This window comes from Pygocentrus nattereri, chromosome 5, assembly GCF_015220715.1.
Source record: "Pygocentrus nattereri isolate fPygNat1 chromosome 5, fPygNat1.pri, whole genome shotgun sequence".
In the NCBI taxonomy this organism is placed as follows: domain Eukaryota; kingdom Metazoa; phylum Chordata; class Actinopteri; order Characiformes; family Serrasalmidae; genus Pygocentrus; species Pygocentrus nattereri.
Genome location: NC_051215.1, coordinates 38,598,073 through 38,613,759, shown reverse-complemented (window position 1 = coordinate 38,613,759; position 15,687 = coordinate 38,598,073). Strand labels below are relative to the sequence as shown.

Here is a 15,687-nt window from a genome sequence, read left to right as displayed (position 1 = left end):
ATTATCAAGACATAACAGCCCCCTCTACACAGACACTACCTTAATAGCTCACATAAGAGATCACTAGAACAGGTTTATTATCATATTTCAGAGAAAAATAAGTCATCTGATCTTTTGCTTGTGTTACACATAAAAGAAGTGATGAAGCAGATGGTGAATGATGTGGATTTAAAATCAGAAAGTATACATTACACCTGTGTACAGACTGTGAACAGATCTTACTCATACAGTAAGTTAGAAATAACAAACGAAGCACAATTTCACTCCAAAAATTCCTAACTACACTCTTAAAAAAAGATGGTTCTTCTTTGCATGATTAAAGGGCTCTTTGCATTTTAAAAAGGGTTCTATATAGAACCATTTACAGCACATTCTTTATCAATCAGAAGAACCATTTCATGATGCAAAGAACCCTTTAATCATTGAAAGGGTTCTTTGAGTGTTCATGGTCCTATATAAAACCATTTTCTTTACTGAAGACCTTCTGAGGAATCACCTTTTTTAAGTGTGTAGGCATCTAATTTTACTCAGTTATAGATATCCATATAGCGATAGCCGACCCAAAATATGTGACAAATGAAAATAATTCATGAGGCAATCTAGAATGTACACTTTAAATAAACACATCAGAACCTAACTATGGTTTATTATCTTATTGTCTTTGGGTTTTAACAGACTGACTGATTCTGGTTTGCATACATGAAGTGATGATGAAGGTGATCTTAGGGAACATTAATGTCTGAGGTCCCATTCAATATCCCTGGCAATGACTAGATGTAAGATGAACCTTACATATGTGTCCAGTGCTACCTAAAAAGAGAATACATTTTTCTTCTTTTTGCACTGTAAGTAACCTCTCTCTTTTGACTGTATTACAATTCCATTCCATGGATGTTTTTGTGGTCAATGTTTGTTTGTTCCACCAAATCTTGTGGTGGTGTCATTAAAAACACCCCATGATTTGTCACATTTCTTTTTTATATAGTTGTGGGATGGAACTGTTTTTCCATGACTAATGACAAATTTTATTTTTAAATAATTTTTGTAATGACAGAACAAGTTACAGATGTTTTGTTGAGGCTCACGCCTTGCAGACAACCAGGCTAAATTACAAAGAATAATTCAATTAAAAGGTATATTTTAAATGAACAAGTTGAATTCATGTTTAACATAATATATTTTATTTACAGACAGCATTCATTTCAGGACTTCAAGGTATGTCTTTTTTTAATGGACTTATAAAAAGCAACTATGCAAAGGGAAAAAAGGCACACCTGCCAATTTACCTCAATCAACATTTGTGACTGTAGCTCTGCTTTCAGGTTTAATTTGCTTGGAGCAGGCAGATGGCAGGCAAGCAGATTAACCCAGTGTAATCCTTCATCATCTCGCAGTACTCAGGGCCAGTCTACTGGGACAAATAAACCAGAGACAACTCGCCATTTACATCAAGGACAAGACTGACAAGCTGACAGAATTCAAAGCATATTCCCCACTTTAGTTATACCAGTCAGATTCACAGTTTTACAGACGATCAAATGATCCATACAGAGCTTTGTGTATTCAGCTTTTACTAAATAATGCAACATGACGAAATACATATGAAACAAAATCAAATTTGATGGCTCTTTGTGATGTTATCTATATAACGTCTAACTGAATATAATCTACTATGGAAAAATGGGAAGGAAATTTGCGTCAGTCTTTTAAGCAGTGATGATTATATACAACACATTGCTATCAATGGCACTTAGGTTTGCCACTCCGAGAAATATCTCATATTTTCTGTGTAAATCAGTAACTCAGTATCTGACATGACTGTATATGGATTTTTGTATGCATTGTCTATGCTGAAAGAAAATAAAATAAATAATGTGGGTTAAAGCTCAGCATTCTTAATGTGAAGGACATATTGAGAATAAAAATTCAGCCCACTTTCACTCCTTAACTTGATCAAACCTCTTGGTCTCTTCAGCATATTGGATTTTACTTGCGTCTGTACATGTTATTATTATTATTATTATTATTATTATTATTATTACTATTAGTAGTAGTAGTAGTACTAGTAGTAGTACAGATAGTAGTAGTGGTAGTAGTATTACTTAGTTACTTCTACAAATCTGAAATCTTACATGTAATAAATTGCTCCACATTTCACCAATCATCTTACGTGTAAACGCCCAGCAGTCTTCAAGTGACCACAGAAAGGCTGGTTTTACCTTTTTTGTTTCACATAGCATGTGCAATATTGTTTGAATACTAGACAAGGATCTCCCCTTTAATGCTCTTATTGCACATTTTGATGTTACATATTAAATCCATGCTTTGCTAACTGAAATAAAAAGAAAAATGTCATCTGGTATTTAGGGTAATATATCAGCTTCTCCTTACAGACAGCGTTTCCTTGCTTAAATAAGGAGTGTTCAGTTGCAAGATATCTTACACAAGTTTCAGTCTGAATTATGAAAGATCCAAAGGGAAGGGCTTAAGAACAAGACTCCAGCTAAGGCTGTGAAGAACAGTTATGAAATGTAGAACTAAAAATTACAACCATAAGAATAATGTGCCAAAGAACTCAATATTTACTTATGAGATATTAATAAAATGTGTCTCATGGTGATATTTCCCATGTTGCTCTGGAAAATCCAGACATTTCTTAATCAGATTACATTTTGAGGACATACAAGTTTCAAGCGGTGCATTTTTCCTTAAAATATGAAACAGAACTACATGTTTTGATTTTATTTGAACACTTTTTTGTGAACCATTGTAATAAACAATAAACAAATAAAAGTAAATAAATAAATACATACATAACCATATATTAAGCTTATTTCAATTACAATCTGAAAACACAGGCATTTGTGCAATTCTGTTTTTATTTTTACAGATCATCTTTATTTTAAAGGATGTTTTAAATAATAAAAAACTTGCATTAACCTTGCACTGCTGCTTTACTTGCAGCAACGGTTCTTTAGTTCACTTTCTCCAAAAAATGCTACAACTTTCTTTTTCTCTCATTTACATACACAACAGTCCATTATTTATTAGTTTTATGGTATTATATGTCATTCTGAGAAAAGACAAACATTTAATCAAATATAAAGTCAAAGAGATCATGTCAAATAGAACCTGGTTCCATAACAAGTTGACTTCTCTTATTACTGTTACTTTTACTAAACATTCAGTGTGATGTGCTGGACTGAAGTCCTGGATTAAAAAATAAAAAAGAAATCTATGCTGTCTATATTACAAGATGCCAGTGCTCTAAATATGTAAACCTCACTGCAAAACTGGTGTGAGTCTCTAATGCTGTCCCTTAGTGCCCTCAAGTGGTCCTCACTGGTAGCTCCCTGTACTGTTTTAAGTGTTTATTAAGCTATGTAGAAAGGTCAGTGGCACAGTTGTTTCTGAACCCTGCTCATGTGTAAGCCCTGTCCTGCATTGTTTAGTTATACACTTTATAAAATTGGACCTTCAAGGGTTCTTATGTAAAGGCAAGGGTTCTATTTAGAACCATGAGTTTTATACAGAACCATTTCATTGTTCTTTGCATGGTGAAAATGCTCTTCAGATTGCTTGAGAGTGTGTTGTAAATGGCTTTACATTGGACTTTTTTGAAAATAGTTCTACATAGCACTAAAACAGGTTCTTCTGTTGTTACAATGTCAGGCCGTTTTAAAAATGGTTCTACACAGAACCATACACAACACATTCTCCATCAGTCTGAAGAACAACTTCCCCATGCAAAGAACATGTGTTGAACTCTAACTAGAACTATTTCCTTTATTCAAGAACCTTTAAAGAACCATCCATTCCTCTGATATTGTTCATCTAATTTAACTCCCCAGCTAATTCAGAAGCCCTTCCTGACTTGACCTAGGGGTGCTGGAGCAGAATTACTAGTAATACTAACCTGTGAAGAGCAGGGCTACCTCAGGACCACGACTGAGAATGGACGTAGAAAACATAAGCCAAACAAAGTCCCTCAGCTGATGGGATGCAGGACCTGCATTCGTTGAACTCTCTGATTTTGTTCCAGTTTGGTCCGTTGTGTATCTCGTCATATACCTGTGCATGTAAACCATACATCCTTAAGAATATGATCCTTCTCTCCTTTCTCCTCTGGAATCAGACTAATCTATGTGAAGAGAGATGTGGGGAGCTCCTGAAACAAAAGTATGTTTGTGAGCACTACCACAGGAGGCTTGGACCACGTGACGGCGTTTCCAGGGGTTTCCCAAACTTTGAGGCCACCAAAAAAAGCTTTGAAGCAGTAGGAAGGAGTCCTCAGAGGGGTTCACAGAGGGATATAGGCCGGTGTAGTCTGCAGATAGCAGCAGGCTACATGAAGCGTTGGGCTGTTTTCTATGTCGTTTGGAAGCCCAGTCTTAAGTCTTTTTTCATTCTTTACCTCATAAACCTTCAATTACGGCTCTTCTGGGCAAAACGTCTAATCAGTTCATCTGACTGAAGACGGGTGTACGGATAAAATCGTTCTCCGAAGCTCGAGTTGACGGTAGAGTTATGCTCTTTCTCCTGACTGTACCGATGCCGCTCGTTTGGAGCTTTTAAAGTCGAAGCAGCGGCGTGTGGAGCGCGAGCCAGATGCTGCCAGGCGCGCGACTGCAGCCACGCGAGAGCGCGTAAAGCGAAGAAGAGAAAGGTAGCTATGGCCGCAGTACTGCCGGCATAAACCCGACAGCCCGCGGTTATGCAGCGGTTTAACCTTCACAAAGTTGCTTCAGAGTGGAACTAGACTCCTTAAGTGACCGAGGCTTTAGTAAGTCGTGCTTAATAACACACTGCTTCTGGAATGTGTGCTTTTATATAATGTCTGTGTCTGTGGCTCGACAACGGACAGCCATAACGATGTTCCCTCATATTACTTGTGAGATTTAGGTTAACACGCTAACCTATTTTAACGCCGCTATAGAGCCACGGCTAACTCCAATTTGCTTCCCTCACAGGCTCTTCTCATTTACACCCGGTGATAGTCTGAGCTAGTGTCTGATGTACTAACAACTGTGAATATTTTAAATCTGTAATCTCATCTAGCCAACTGCTCATTTTCCATCTGTGTAATTAGCAACTCCAAACTATGGAAGGCGTGATAGCCATACTGCTCGGACTGGCCCTTGCATGAAAAGCGGTTGTGGCGTTAAAGGGAAATTCCATCAATTTTTTCTAAATGTATGCATAATCAAATCATTAAGATGTAAACAGAGTCATTCAGAGTGGTTAGGCGTGAAATGCTCCATTCTAGAGAAACTGACCGAGTCACAATTATTCACGGTGGTGATAGGAACCAGATGTCTGGAGGGTTTAATGACGCTTAAAGCTACCTAAGAGAAAGCCGTTACACGAAATGGTTACGTTATCTTTTCTATAAACACGGTATTGTGATGTTTTTTGGCATAGGCCAAATAGAACTCAAATATAATTGGTTTATTTACCTTTATGTATTTCTTATAAACATTATACATAAAATTGCATAAAACATGTGGATTTGGAAACATCTATCCAAAAGCCGTCGTGGACACTGACCCTGTTACCGCCTTTATAAAGAAATCTGAGTTGGGAGGTTTCTCTATGATGCACCTTTTCACATCTTAACACTCTGAATGACTTTTTATAACTCCACCCCTGAGTTATGCAGAAATTATGAAAAAAAAATCCCTTTAGCATAAGGGATGATCTGCAATTTGATCTACTGTCATAGATGCATGCCAGGCGGTGCAGGTATTGGTGTCATGAGTGTTTTAGAGATTTTTAAGGTTCATTAGCCTGTTTGCAGGGCTTTATAAAGGTAATTGCAGAGTAAGTTGTCAGAAGAAGATGATGTTTAAGGCCAATATTTATGCCTTTAGTTATTTTTATTTTTTTTATTATTGTTATTTTTGACTTTTGGATGTGTATGCATGTTGCATGTCATTACATTGTAAGTACTGGAACTAATGATAAATTTTAATCAGTATAAATACATTTCAATCAGTATAATTCGCCCTCAGTAGTGTTTAGCTAACAAATTGTTAATTCCTCCAACAAGGGCTGAATGACAAGTCACACTGTGATATTTTGGGGTTTTGTGATGAATATAGCAATAATTGAAACTCAACAATGAGTCAGAAATTATCCAGATAAACTATTTCCAAATGGGGCTTTTTATCATTTTAGCCAAATATGGTTGCATTTAAAGGGCTGATAAAATAAAACAGGAATTCCGTAGTCCAGTTAAGGCTACTATATTGGAATTATATTGCTAAATATTGTGTTTGCAATATATCTTCCAATATACTTAAAACACATTAGCAAAACCTTGATGTGAAATGGTTAAAGACTGGACATGATTTTGACCAAATTTAATTGCTGAATCATGTAAATGTGAACACCTTGATGTATCCATACAATTGGAGAACATCCATGATTGGCAAAGATGGTCGCAGCACACAATACAACATTTGGTGATTAGTTAAAGGCTAATCTGTATATTATATATTGTAATATCTGTATTTCGAAGGCTGATTCTGCAATAAAGATTAAGGGTATATTGTGCAGAAACATCCATTGTGTCACCATATCAAGAAATAGTACACAGTATCAATACTGTACACACATCCTTTAGTGCTTGGTTTACTTAGTGAGAGACTGGCTGAATTGATATTAAAAGAGCCAACAGCTCATTCAGTTAAAAATGCCCCATACTAGCCATTAAAAAAATAAAAATCAGTCTCTCTATGTACATGTGCTTGTCCCGTGTGCCTGCCATCCATTTATCCTGGCTCCACCACAGCCCTTCCCTGCCACAGCTGCACCCCATGGACCCAGGCGGCACCAGCGAGCCTGTCACTAGTGATAGTGGATTTATCTCGCAAGAGAACTCCCTCTAAACAGTGCCTGTCTCCCAGGAGGCACCATCACGCACTGCTGAACCGCAAAGCGCTCAGTAATGAAACAAGACAAAAACACAGGGCTGAAACACGCTCCCTAGACTCACACAGCTTACACCTCTGATACTGATTCCAGCTTCCTCCTTGTGTGTCATGTTCCTTGACACAAAATAGCACTAAATTATTTCAGTGGAACAAACAAAACTGCCCCACCAAGAGATGTCCGTGTGGTTACACTGTGTGCTATGCCTACTGTGAATGAACAAACTGATTGACCTATTAACCAGTTTGCCTGTATCGCTCAATAAAAATAGGAGGGACTATGTTCTAACAAACTAAATACAGGCAGTTTAAAAGATGTTAACATTTTCATAACATAAGATTATTGTCAGCTTTTTTAATCCAGTTATAATGAAGTATGTTTATGTAAATAACTGAATTGGCATGTTTCTGAGTCTCGCCTGCTACACGTGATGCCACTTTCAGACTGTGAGAGCAGCCATTAATGTAATTTGTATGGGGATGATAAACAGAGTGATGTCCGTTTCTGCTTCAGCAGATCATCAGATTTGTCAAACGCTTCAGTGGGTTTTGAATATGTAAAGACCGCCGCTGCTGACAGTTTGATGGCTATGGCATAATAAGCTCACATAATTGGTTTATATTTACTTACAGTGCAAACTATCATTCACTGACGGCCTGAAAATTGTGTCTTTTCCTAAATGATACGCTTTGTGCAGATAATTTACTTACTTGATGGAGCCAAATAGTGGAAAGATTCTGCCTACATTTTATGTCACATAATGTACATTTCATGTCATCGACAATTGGTTTGACTCTCAAACACTTATAAATATATCTGACATTGTGCCACATTTATATGATTTCAGCTGTTATAATGTCGCAGATGGCATCTGCTGAATGACTGAGACATTGGCTAGAATTATTTTCAGTTTTTCAGATTTTGGTAATGGTCTGGGAATTAGGAAGGTAATTGTTGCTTACCTTGTGCTTCAGCTTACTCACCTTTGTTATAAGACTGCACAATAATACAGAGCAGTTGTTAACTGTTTCATATCAAGTATTTACAGATGAATTTTAGTATATTGCAAGGCATGTTCCAGCTTGTAATCACAATAGAATTATCCATATTCTGAGCACTACTGAGTTGTCTACCTAGTGGAAGAAGTGACAGAGATGAGTTCTGCAACTAAATGGCATGCCTGAGCAACAGTCAAGACAAATATCAGACTCTTAGTTACTTTAGATTTATATTATATCAGCCCTCTAATTTCAGTTCAGTAATGGGTCATTCATGTACTGCAGTTGTATCTGTGCTACCTGATTTTTAAATGATTTATGATTTATAGGATTTAACACTGAATTTTTATTGCAAGTTGTCAGATTTTAGTTTTCATTTGCACATATGAAGGGACCAGTTTTTCTAAGGATGCAGGATTCACATAGTTTATTAAGCAAACATTTAGCCTAAATAATGGATTGATTATTTTGTTAAATAATTTTGTTAAATAAATTAGTTACATATATTTAGATATACACTCTCACCGGCCACTGGCCACTTTATTAGGTACTTGCTAGTAAGTAAGGTAGGACCCCCTTTTGCCTTCAGAACAGCCTTAATTATTCGTGGCATACTTTCAACAAGGTGTTGGAAACATTCTTCAGAGATTTTGGTTGGTTATTTGAGTTCCTGTTGCCTTTCTATCATCTCGAACCAGTCTGCCCATTCTCCTCTGACCTCTCACATCAACAAGGCATTTTCGCCCACACAACTGCCGCTCACTGGATATTTTCTCTTTTTCAGACCATTCTCTGTAATCCCTAGAGATGGTTGTGCGTGAAAATCCCAGTAGATCAGCAGTTTCTGAAATACTCAGACCAGCCCGTCTGGCAGCAACAACCTTGCCACGTTCAAAGTCAGCAAGTTGTCTTGACCACCTCTACATGTATAAATGCATTGAGTTGCGGCCATGTGATTGGCTGATTAGTTATTTGTGTTAACAAGCAATTGAACGTGGCCGGTGAGTGAATTGAAAGTGGCCGGTGAGTATATATTTCAATTTATTAAGAAAAATGTGCCTTTCAAGTGATGCTATATTGATTAACAGAGTATCAGGGTAAACATGAGCACCTTTTTGAAAAATGCCTTTTTGAAACTGAGGTACGTACTGGAATTTTACCTCAAAACCCATCCCCCACACCAGGCATTTGAGGAGCAAATAAACACTGTGGAATGTGAGGGTCTTGAACCTTCGCTGAAAGGACACTTTTAGAGAAGTCACCAATGTGTTAGCCTAGACAAACTTTATCAACAGTACTAAACAAATGCCTTCGGTGACAGCTATCTGATGAGGGAGCTTAATATAGAAAATCATGAGCTCATTTAGAGGCCTTTGTTTTTTCAAAAATGACACCTTTCCTGGTGTATTGCAGGAACATTTGCGCTTTTTGGCTAATATACTTAGTAGCAGCTCTTAGACAAGAAGGAGACATTGTGTGCCACTGAAAGCATTTCAGCTCCTCACTGCGATGAGTGGGCAGGTGATGACAGCAGTTGCTGTTTATTCAGTATAGAGGAACAAAGCTGAGTTGTGTGAGTGTGCTGGCTCTCTTTGCTGTGCTAAGTGGTCATGAATTTTCCACGGTCAGTAGTCTGCTTCACTGCACATAACCAGCAGTCTAGTTTATTTTAAGCATTTTCTTTTGGGTGTATTATGTACAAAGCTAAACTGCACAAACACTAAGTAAAAAGTTAACACTTAATTACTTTTCTTTACTGCAGGTCAACTCGGTGTCATGTCCTGACCTGACATGAACCCAAATGCTCTTTGAGTCAGCATCTTAAGTGTGGCAACAGTAAACAGCTGTTCCTAAAGACTCTGGAGGGCTTTATACTCCACCGTCTTGAACACAATCCAGTTAAAGAATGAGGAACAAATATGCTATCCTGGTCATCTGTATTGTGGCACTCGTTATCATTGAAAAGGAAAACAATATCATATCGAGGTGAGTTATTCGATCCACTCCCACTTAGACAATTTTGATGGCAATGTAGTGACAATGTTGTTTAGAATTTAAGTGTAATTTATAAATAGAATAATTCATAGCCACATAATGCATTTTTTTCTTTTTTTCTAAGAGCAGATGTCTTTTTAAATACAACTGTATTTGGAAATGGTCCCTTATCAAATACTCAGATGTGGCTTTGCAAATATTTGACAATCTTTTAAAGGAATACTCATTTCCTAGCCTAATCTCTATCTGTAACATCTATATCATTCCATCAGTTACTACAGTGATTACTCTGCAGACAATAACTGTTTGTATAAATTTACGTTATTGTCCAAGCTTAGTTTCAAGTCAGTTGGTTTTCACTTATATTCTAAGCACAGAGAAGTTCATAAAAATTATTGTGAATGGTAAATGGTAGTGTACTACAGATGCAGCAGGCCCAGATTAGGTTGAAAAATCCTGCAGTATTCTTTTATTTTTTTTTCTCTCTTCCAGGGTCTCTGAAAAGCTCACACTCAAGCAGACAACACAGACTGCAGAGCCTCCATCATTCTACAATGGCTCCAGCGCACCTGTTGTCATGGACTATGATGGTGAAATGAGTGAAGAGAATGCCACGTGGCTTTTAGAGCCCGATCAGGGTGGTCATAAGCACATCCTCTTGTTGGCCGCCACACGTACTGGCTCTTCCTTTGTGGGTGAGTTCTTCAACCAGTTGGGGTCCAATATGTTCTACCTCTTCGAGCCACTATGGCATGTTGAGAGGATGCTGTCACAGGACATGGACATCCCTAATGCCACAGTTTCATCTTTGGCCTACAGGGATGTGCTGCTGAGCCTCTTTTTGTGTGATTTCACTTTGCTGGAGCGCTTCATCAGCCCATCTCCACAGGAGCACATAACCCCAGCCCTGTTCCGCAGAGAGTCCAGCATGGCCCTGTGTGAGGAGCAAGTCTGCACACCAGTTGTAAAGGATGTGTTTGAGAGATATCACTGCAAAACACGTCGTTGTGGACCTCTCAACCTGACCTTAGCCACTATGGCCTGCTTTAGTAAGAAATACAGAGCAATCAAATCAGTAAGGGTCCGGCAGCTGGAGACACTTCGCTTACTAGTAGAAGACCCCAGACTGGACATCAAGGTCATACAGTTGGTAAGAGACCCACGTGCTATTCTGGCCTCTAGGATGGTTGCCTTCTCTAGTAAGTACCAAACCTGGAAGAGCTGGGCAATAAATGGAGAGGTGCCCATAGAAGATGAAGAGGTGAAACGACTCCAAGGGAACTGTCATCAAATCCGCATGTCTGCCGAGCTCGGCCTGAGCCGACCGGACTGGTTAGAGAATCGCTACATGCTAGTGCGCTATGAAGACATTGCCAGGTATCCCATGCAGAAAGCAGCTGAGATGTACAGGTTCACTGGGATTCCCTTCACATCGCAGGCCAGGGAGTGGATCCTTAAGAACACACATGCATCTGAGATTACCAGTGGAGTATACTCTACGCAGAAGAACTCTTCTGAACAAGTGGAAAAGTGGCGCTTCAGTATACCTTTCAACTTGGTACAAGTTGTACAAGACGTTTGTGGACCAACAATGGAACTGTTTGGTTATAAGTTTGCTGATAGTGAACAGACACTGGTTAATAAGTCTGTTAGCTTGCTTGAAGAAAAACAGTTTACTTTTTCATAAGTAAATTGTTTCTTGTTCTGTTTGAGGTACTAAAAGCTAAGACAGACACAAGCAGATATGTAGCAAACTGGAACACAGGTGTTACTGTGGTGCCTTCAGCTCTCAATGTGTGGTTAAGCTTTAATCAGACAAAGAGTCTAATTGAGATAATGAATGATTTCAGTGTATTTGCTGCTTGTATTTAAAAGTGTTTATAATTGTTTCAGTGTGTGTGTGTTTGTGTGAAAGTGAGTAGCATATTAATTTCTTGCTGTTAGTTGTACAACTCTAAACTGTGACTCTAGACATTTAGTCGATGTCAGTAAAGGTTCTCGATAAAGAACTGCATGACTAAACTTGAAGTGTTCATATTTTTGTCTTAGTGAGCTGTATGTTTTTACTATGGGCAAAATCTTAGATTTAGAAGTCAATGCTTTTGAAACAGTATACATTTTTAACAGTATACATGACCTCAGCATATATTGCTCTGGGAAAGGTAGCAAGAAAAAAGCCAAAGAATGAGATGGACTTTTGCACATGCAAACAAATGGATTTCAATGTTTTTCAGTGCCTTTTGTTGTTTCTGTACATTGAACTCGAATTGACAAGAAATAGTTCAGAATCGGTGGGTGATATTTAATCAGTTAATTGAAGTGAGTGCCACTAAAAGGGATCATTTTATTTTGCACCAAAAATCAAGTGTCTGTGTTCTACTGCTGCAAAGGGTCATGTAAAAATACTCAAGGATTAAAGAGAAAATCTGAGGAGATTCTGATAAAGAACTGTTGTAGACAGAGTAAACTCTAGCAACAGAATATGATAACTTCATAGATTTTATAGCTTAAGATGCTGGAGTCATCACAGAAATATTCATCAGACAGAGATTAAGTTAATTGGCAAAATTCTAGGGCTCTTATTAAAAAGGGAAAAGAGTAACTGATATTGTGGATTTGTGATGTGCAAAATGTTACGGATAGCTTTTTAAACTGCTTGACAGTAAGCTGAAATCTCAGTTGTCTACATACAAATCCATATTCTTCAAAGTAATTCTCCTTGCAGATTCACTTATGTTAAACAAGCACTTCAATACCCAACAAAAAAGAAAACAGTTGCTGCTTTTAAAAAAGAACATATTTATGAAAACTGGGCATTAAGAATGATTAAAACATGGCTGTTCTGGCAACTGTGGTGGTCTCCATCCAGTCTAGCTTATATTATGAAATGTTTAACTACGGCAGTGATACCCACTCAGTGTAACATTAGCTTATTTACCTTACTTTTAAACAAGACCTCATTTCATGAGAGGGATATTTGCAAACTGCAGCCAGTGAAACAGCATGTTTCACCAAGCAGAAGAGCTCAGCAGGACCAACATGGTCAACATACCATCACAGTAGCTATCGCAGTTGATACTGTTAACAAATTCTGACAAAATTTGATTTTATGCTAGTAAATTAATGTGTGTCCATCCAAACAGGTTTAAATAAATAAATAAGTAAATAAGCACAGTCCACATGCTGTGCTTTTTTTTGTAGCTGGGGCACCGTGGATGTGTTTATTGTTTAGGATTGATTTCGCATTGTTGACTAATGACTTTGGATTAACAGAGATCTAACTTAAAGTTTTGTCTGGCGGGTTGTCACTGTCAGGCTCACTCTGGAGATATCTGCCTATTTGTTGTCTTATTATCTTCTGTTTGGTATGTTTGTTTATTGGTCTGACACATTCTAATGTTATTTTCTAGTAAATATATTTAACAGATCTTTTAAGGTGGGTTTAGAAATACTAGTGATGCTCACCTGAGTGTATGCTGTGATTTCTATTAGTACCTTAACACTCAGATATTAATGCTTAATAAATACATGTTTTATTTGCATTTAACACACCTGCATATTTCTTATAGAGGGCTTTTTGTATCTTCACCCTCATTTAATGAAGTTATAAAATGTCATATAAAGAGATGGTAGCTGCTTTGAATACAGCTGTAACTGTGCTCTCCATAAAGCAATGGAACATGAATCACTCAGTATTACCCACAACTCATCATACAAGAACAGATACAACATAGAAATGGAGAGTCCAGTGAAGTCAAACATCAACAGCAGTCTGATTTTCTTTTCCACACTTGTTTTCTTTAGTCCATCAACTTCGATATTGCTCCTAAGAGTACTTCACTACAGGCTCTTATAAGGCCATGTTGTGCATGCAGGCTGGGTAGCTGGAAACAAGGCTCCTCATGTGTGTCCTGCACACGCAGGATGTGCCGCACCCTCTCTGGCCTGCTCTGACCACACTACGACACACTGCTGTTGAACGGCTCTTTCATACACTCCCTCTCTCCGCTGCCTCACTGCCTCCAGCCTTCGAGCACACAGACCAGCCTATTCACTACTCAACAACCCCTCCCAATCATGCTGTACAAGCTGTCTATGAAGAACACATTACTGCATATTTAATGGTACTGACATTTATGAGGGCTTTATTAATGAATGATATACAGTGAAATGTGTTGTTTAGCAGTGGCTTATATGTTCAAAAACATGGAAAAAGACATTGTGGAAGTGAGATACTGTACAGACAACAGCTTGTGAATAAATGTCTGGCTCTAGATTTAACAGATATTTTGCTCAGAGCTGGAAACCTCTGTTTAACTTCAGCGCCCTAACTGAGCAACTGAGCTCTGCACAGGAAGAGAGAAAGTAGTCATGGACTGATAAAGGAGGATTGGGATGTGAGTAGGGGCACTCAGTCCAGATTTCCTCTGCTGACCTCTGCTGCCTGTATAAAGAAGCCTTGTTACCTGTCAGGCAGCCTCAAGGAAATTGCACAGTAAACAGTTACTGATGATTAAAAAAAAAAAAAAAATCATATACATACGTGTGTGTGTGTGTTTGTATGTGTTTATTTAATTTCCAGGCAAAACAGCCATTAAGTTAGTTACTCCTTTTTTGGTGTCAGTGATGTTAAGGTCTGGTGGCCAGTTTATTATTCTGAAAAGACCAGCAGCTTTGATAAGTTTGAGTCTATTTTCTTTTCTCAGTAATGGCCTCTTGACAGCAACAACAGCTACACAGCCTTTCAGTCCCTTAACATTGAGTTGTCTTCTCACAGTGGAAGGATGTACAGAAACAGCTGTGGATTTGTTTCTGATCTGGAGCAAGAGTAGAATTGATTTTCTCTGTTTATTTGATGGCGACAGTGTTGGTGGTCTACCACGTCTTACACGGTTGTTTAGAGATGCATTTTCTATACATCTTCTGTTTCTTTCCTTGTTTTCCATTAATCTCCTCAAAAATATTTTGTGAAAAATGTACAACTTATACCTAATGGAAATTAAATATATGAAGTCTCTGACTTTTACATAGTCTTTTTTACTTTTTTATATATAATTTGAATACACCAGCAGCTATATATATATATATATATATATATATATATATATAAACCAAAAATATCACCATCAGAGAAATAGTAGTTTCGGTCCTTGACTTTTTTCCCTCCTCGCAATCACAAATTCGTTACAAATTTGCGAGGGCGTTAAGGTGCACTGGGGTGGTTATTTATGTGAATGTTATTGTCTCTTTGAAGGGGAACATAATATCAGTGACTCCTTTGGAAACATCTTTTGTTGGGAGGACACAGCTGTAACTCGCTAAATAATGAAAAAGTTAAAGTGGCAGTAAAGAGTGGACATATGAAATATGGATAGATTTGATACAGTGTTGGAGGCTTTTGTGTAATGTTCAGTTAATATGTTTCCTGCTGTATTTCTGACACTAAGAAATCAATGGCTTGCACTTAGTGGCTGTTATGACTGAAAATCAAAGGGTGATCTTTGACATGTGAGAAAAATGAAACCTTAATGACTGTAACACATAAATTGAATAAATGAAGTTGAATAAATAATGAAATATATCAAGCTGTATGCTACATGGGCTACACATAAACAAATATATAACAAGTTTATATCAAAACACATGCTTATTAGTCCTCATAATATTCTAACACACACACACACACACACTTCAAAACAATAGGATCTAACTGCTTACCATGTGGCCATGATGGGCAGGGATGCACTCTCACTTCCCTTCC

At 37.8% G+C, this 15,687-nt stretch overlaps 1 protein-coding gene across 2 annotated transcripts; it reads left to right on the top strand.

Annotated features, from left to right (window-relative positions):
- Positions 1–4,355: 4,355 nt before the first annotated feature.
- Positions 4,356–13,128, top strand: chst3a (carbohydrate (chondroitin 6) sulfotransferase 3a). 2 transcript variants are annotated; one of them, XM_037538337.1, is made up of 3 exons: positions 4,356–4,666; positions 9,694–9,917; positions 10,419–13,128. In XM_037538337.1, exons 2-3 carry the CDS (start codon positions 9,838–9,840, stop codon positions 11,611–11,613), a joined length of 1,275 nt encoding a protein of 424 aa, XP_037394234.1. In that variant the 5' UTR covers positions 4,356–4,666; positions 9,694–9,837; the 3' UTR covers positions 11,614–13,128. The 2 variants fall into 2 exon arrangements, with proteins under 2 accessions (XP_037394234.1, XP_017578784.1); XM_017723295.2 differs by lacking the exon at positions 4,356–4,666 and having other exon boundaries at positions 9,585–9,917.
- Positions 13,129–15,687: the final 2,559 nt, after the last annotated feature.

Coding starts and splice junctions, on each gene's coding strand:
- chst3a (XM_037538337.1), top strand. CDS start 9,838: ATGAGGAACAAATATGCTATCCTGGTCATCTGTATTGTGGCACTCGTT. Junction 9,918..10,418: donor GAAAACAATATCATATCGAG/GTGAGTTATTCG, acceptor TCTCTCTTCCAG/GGTCTCTGAAAAGCTCACAC.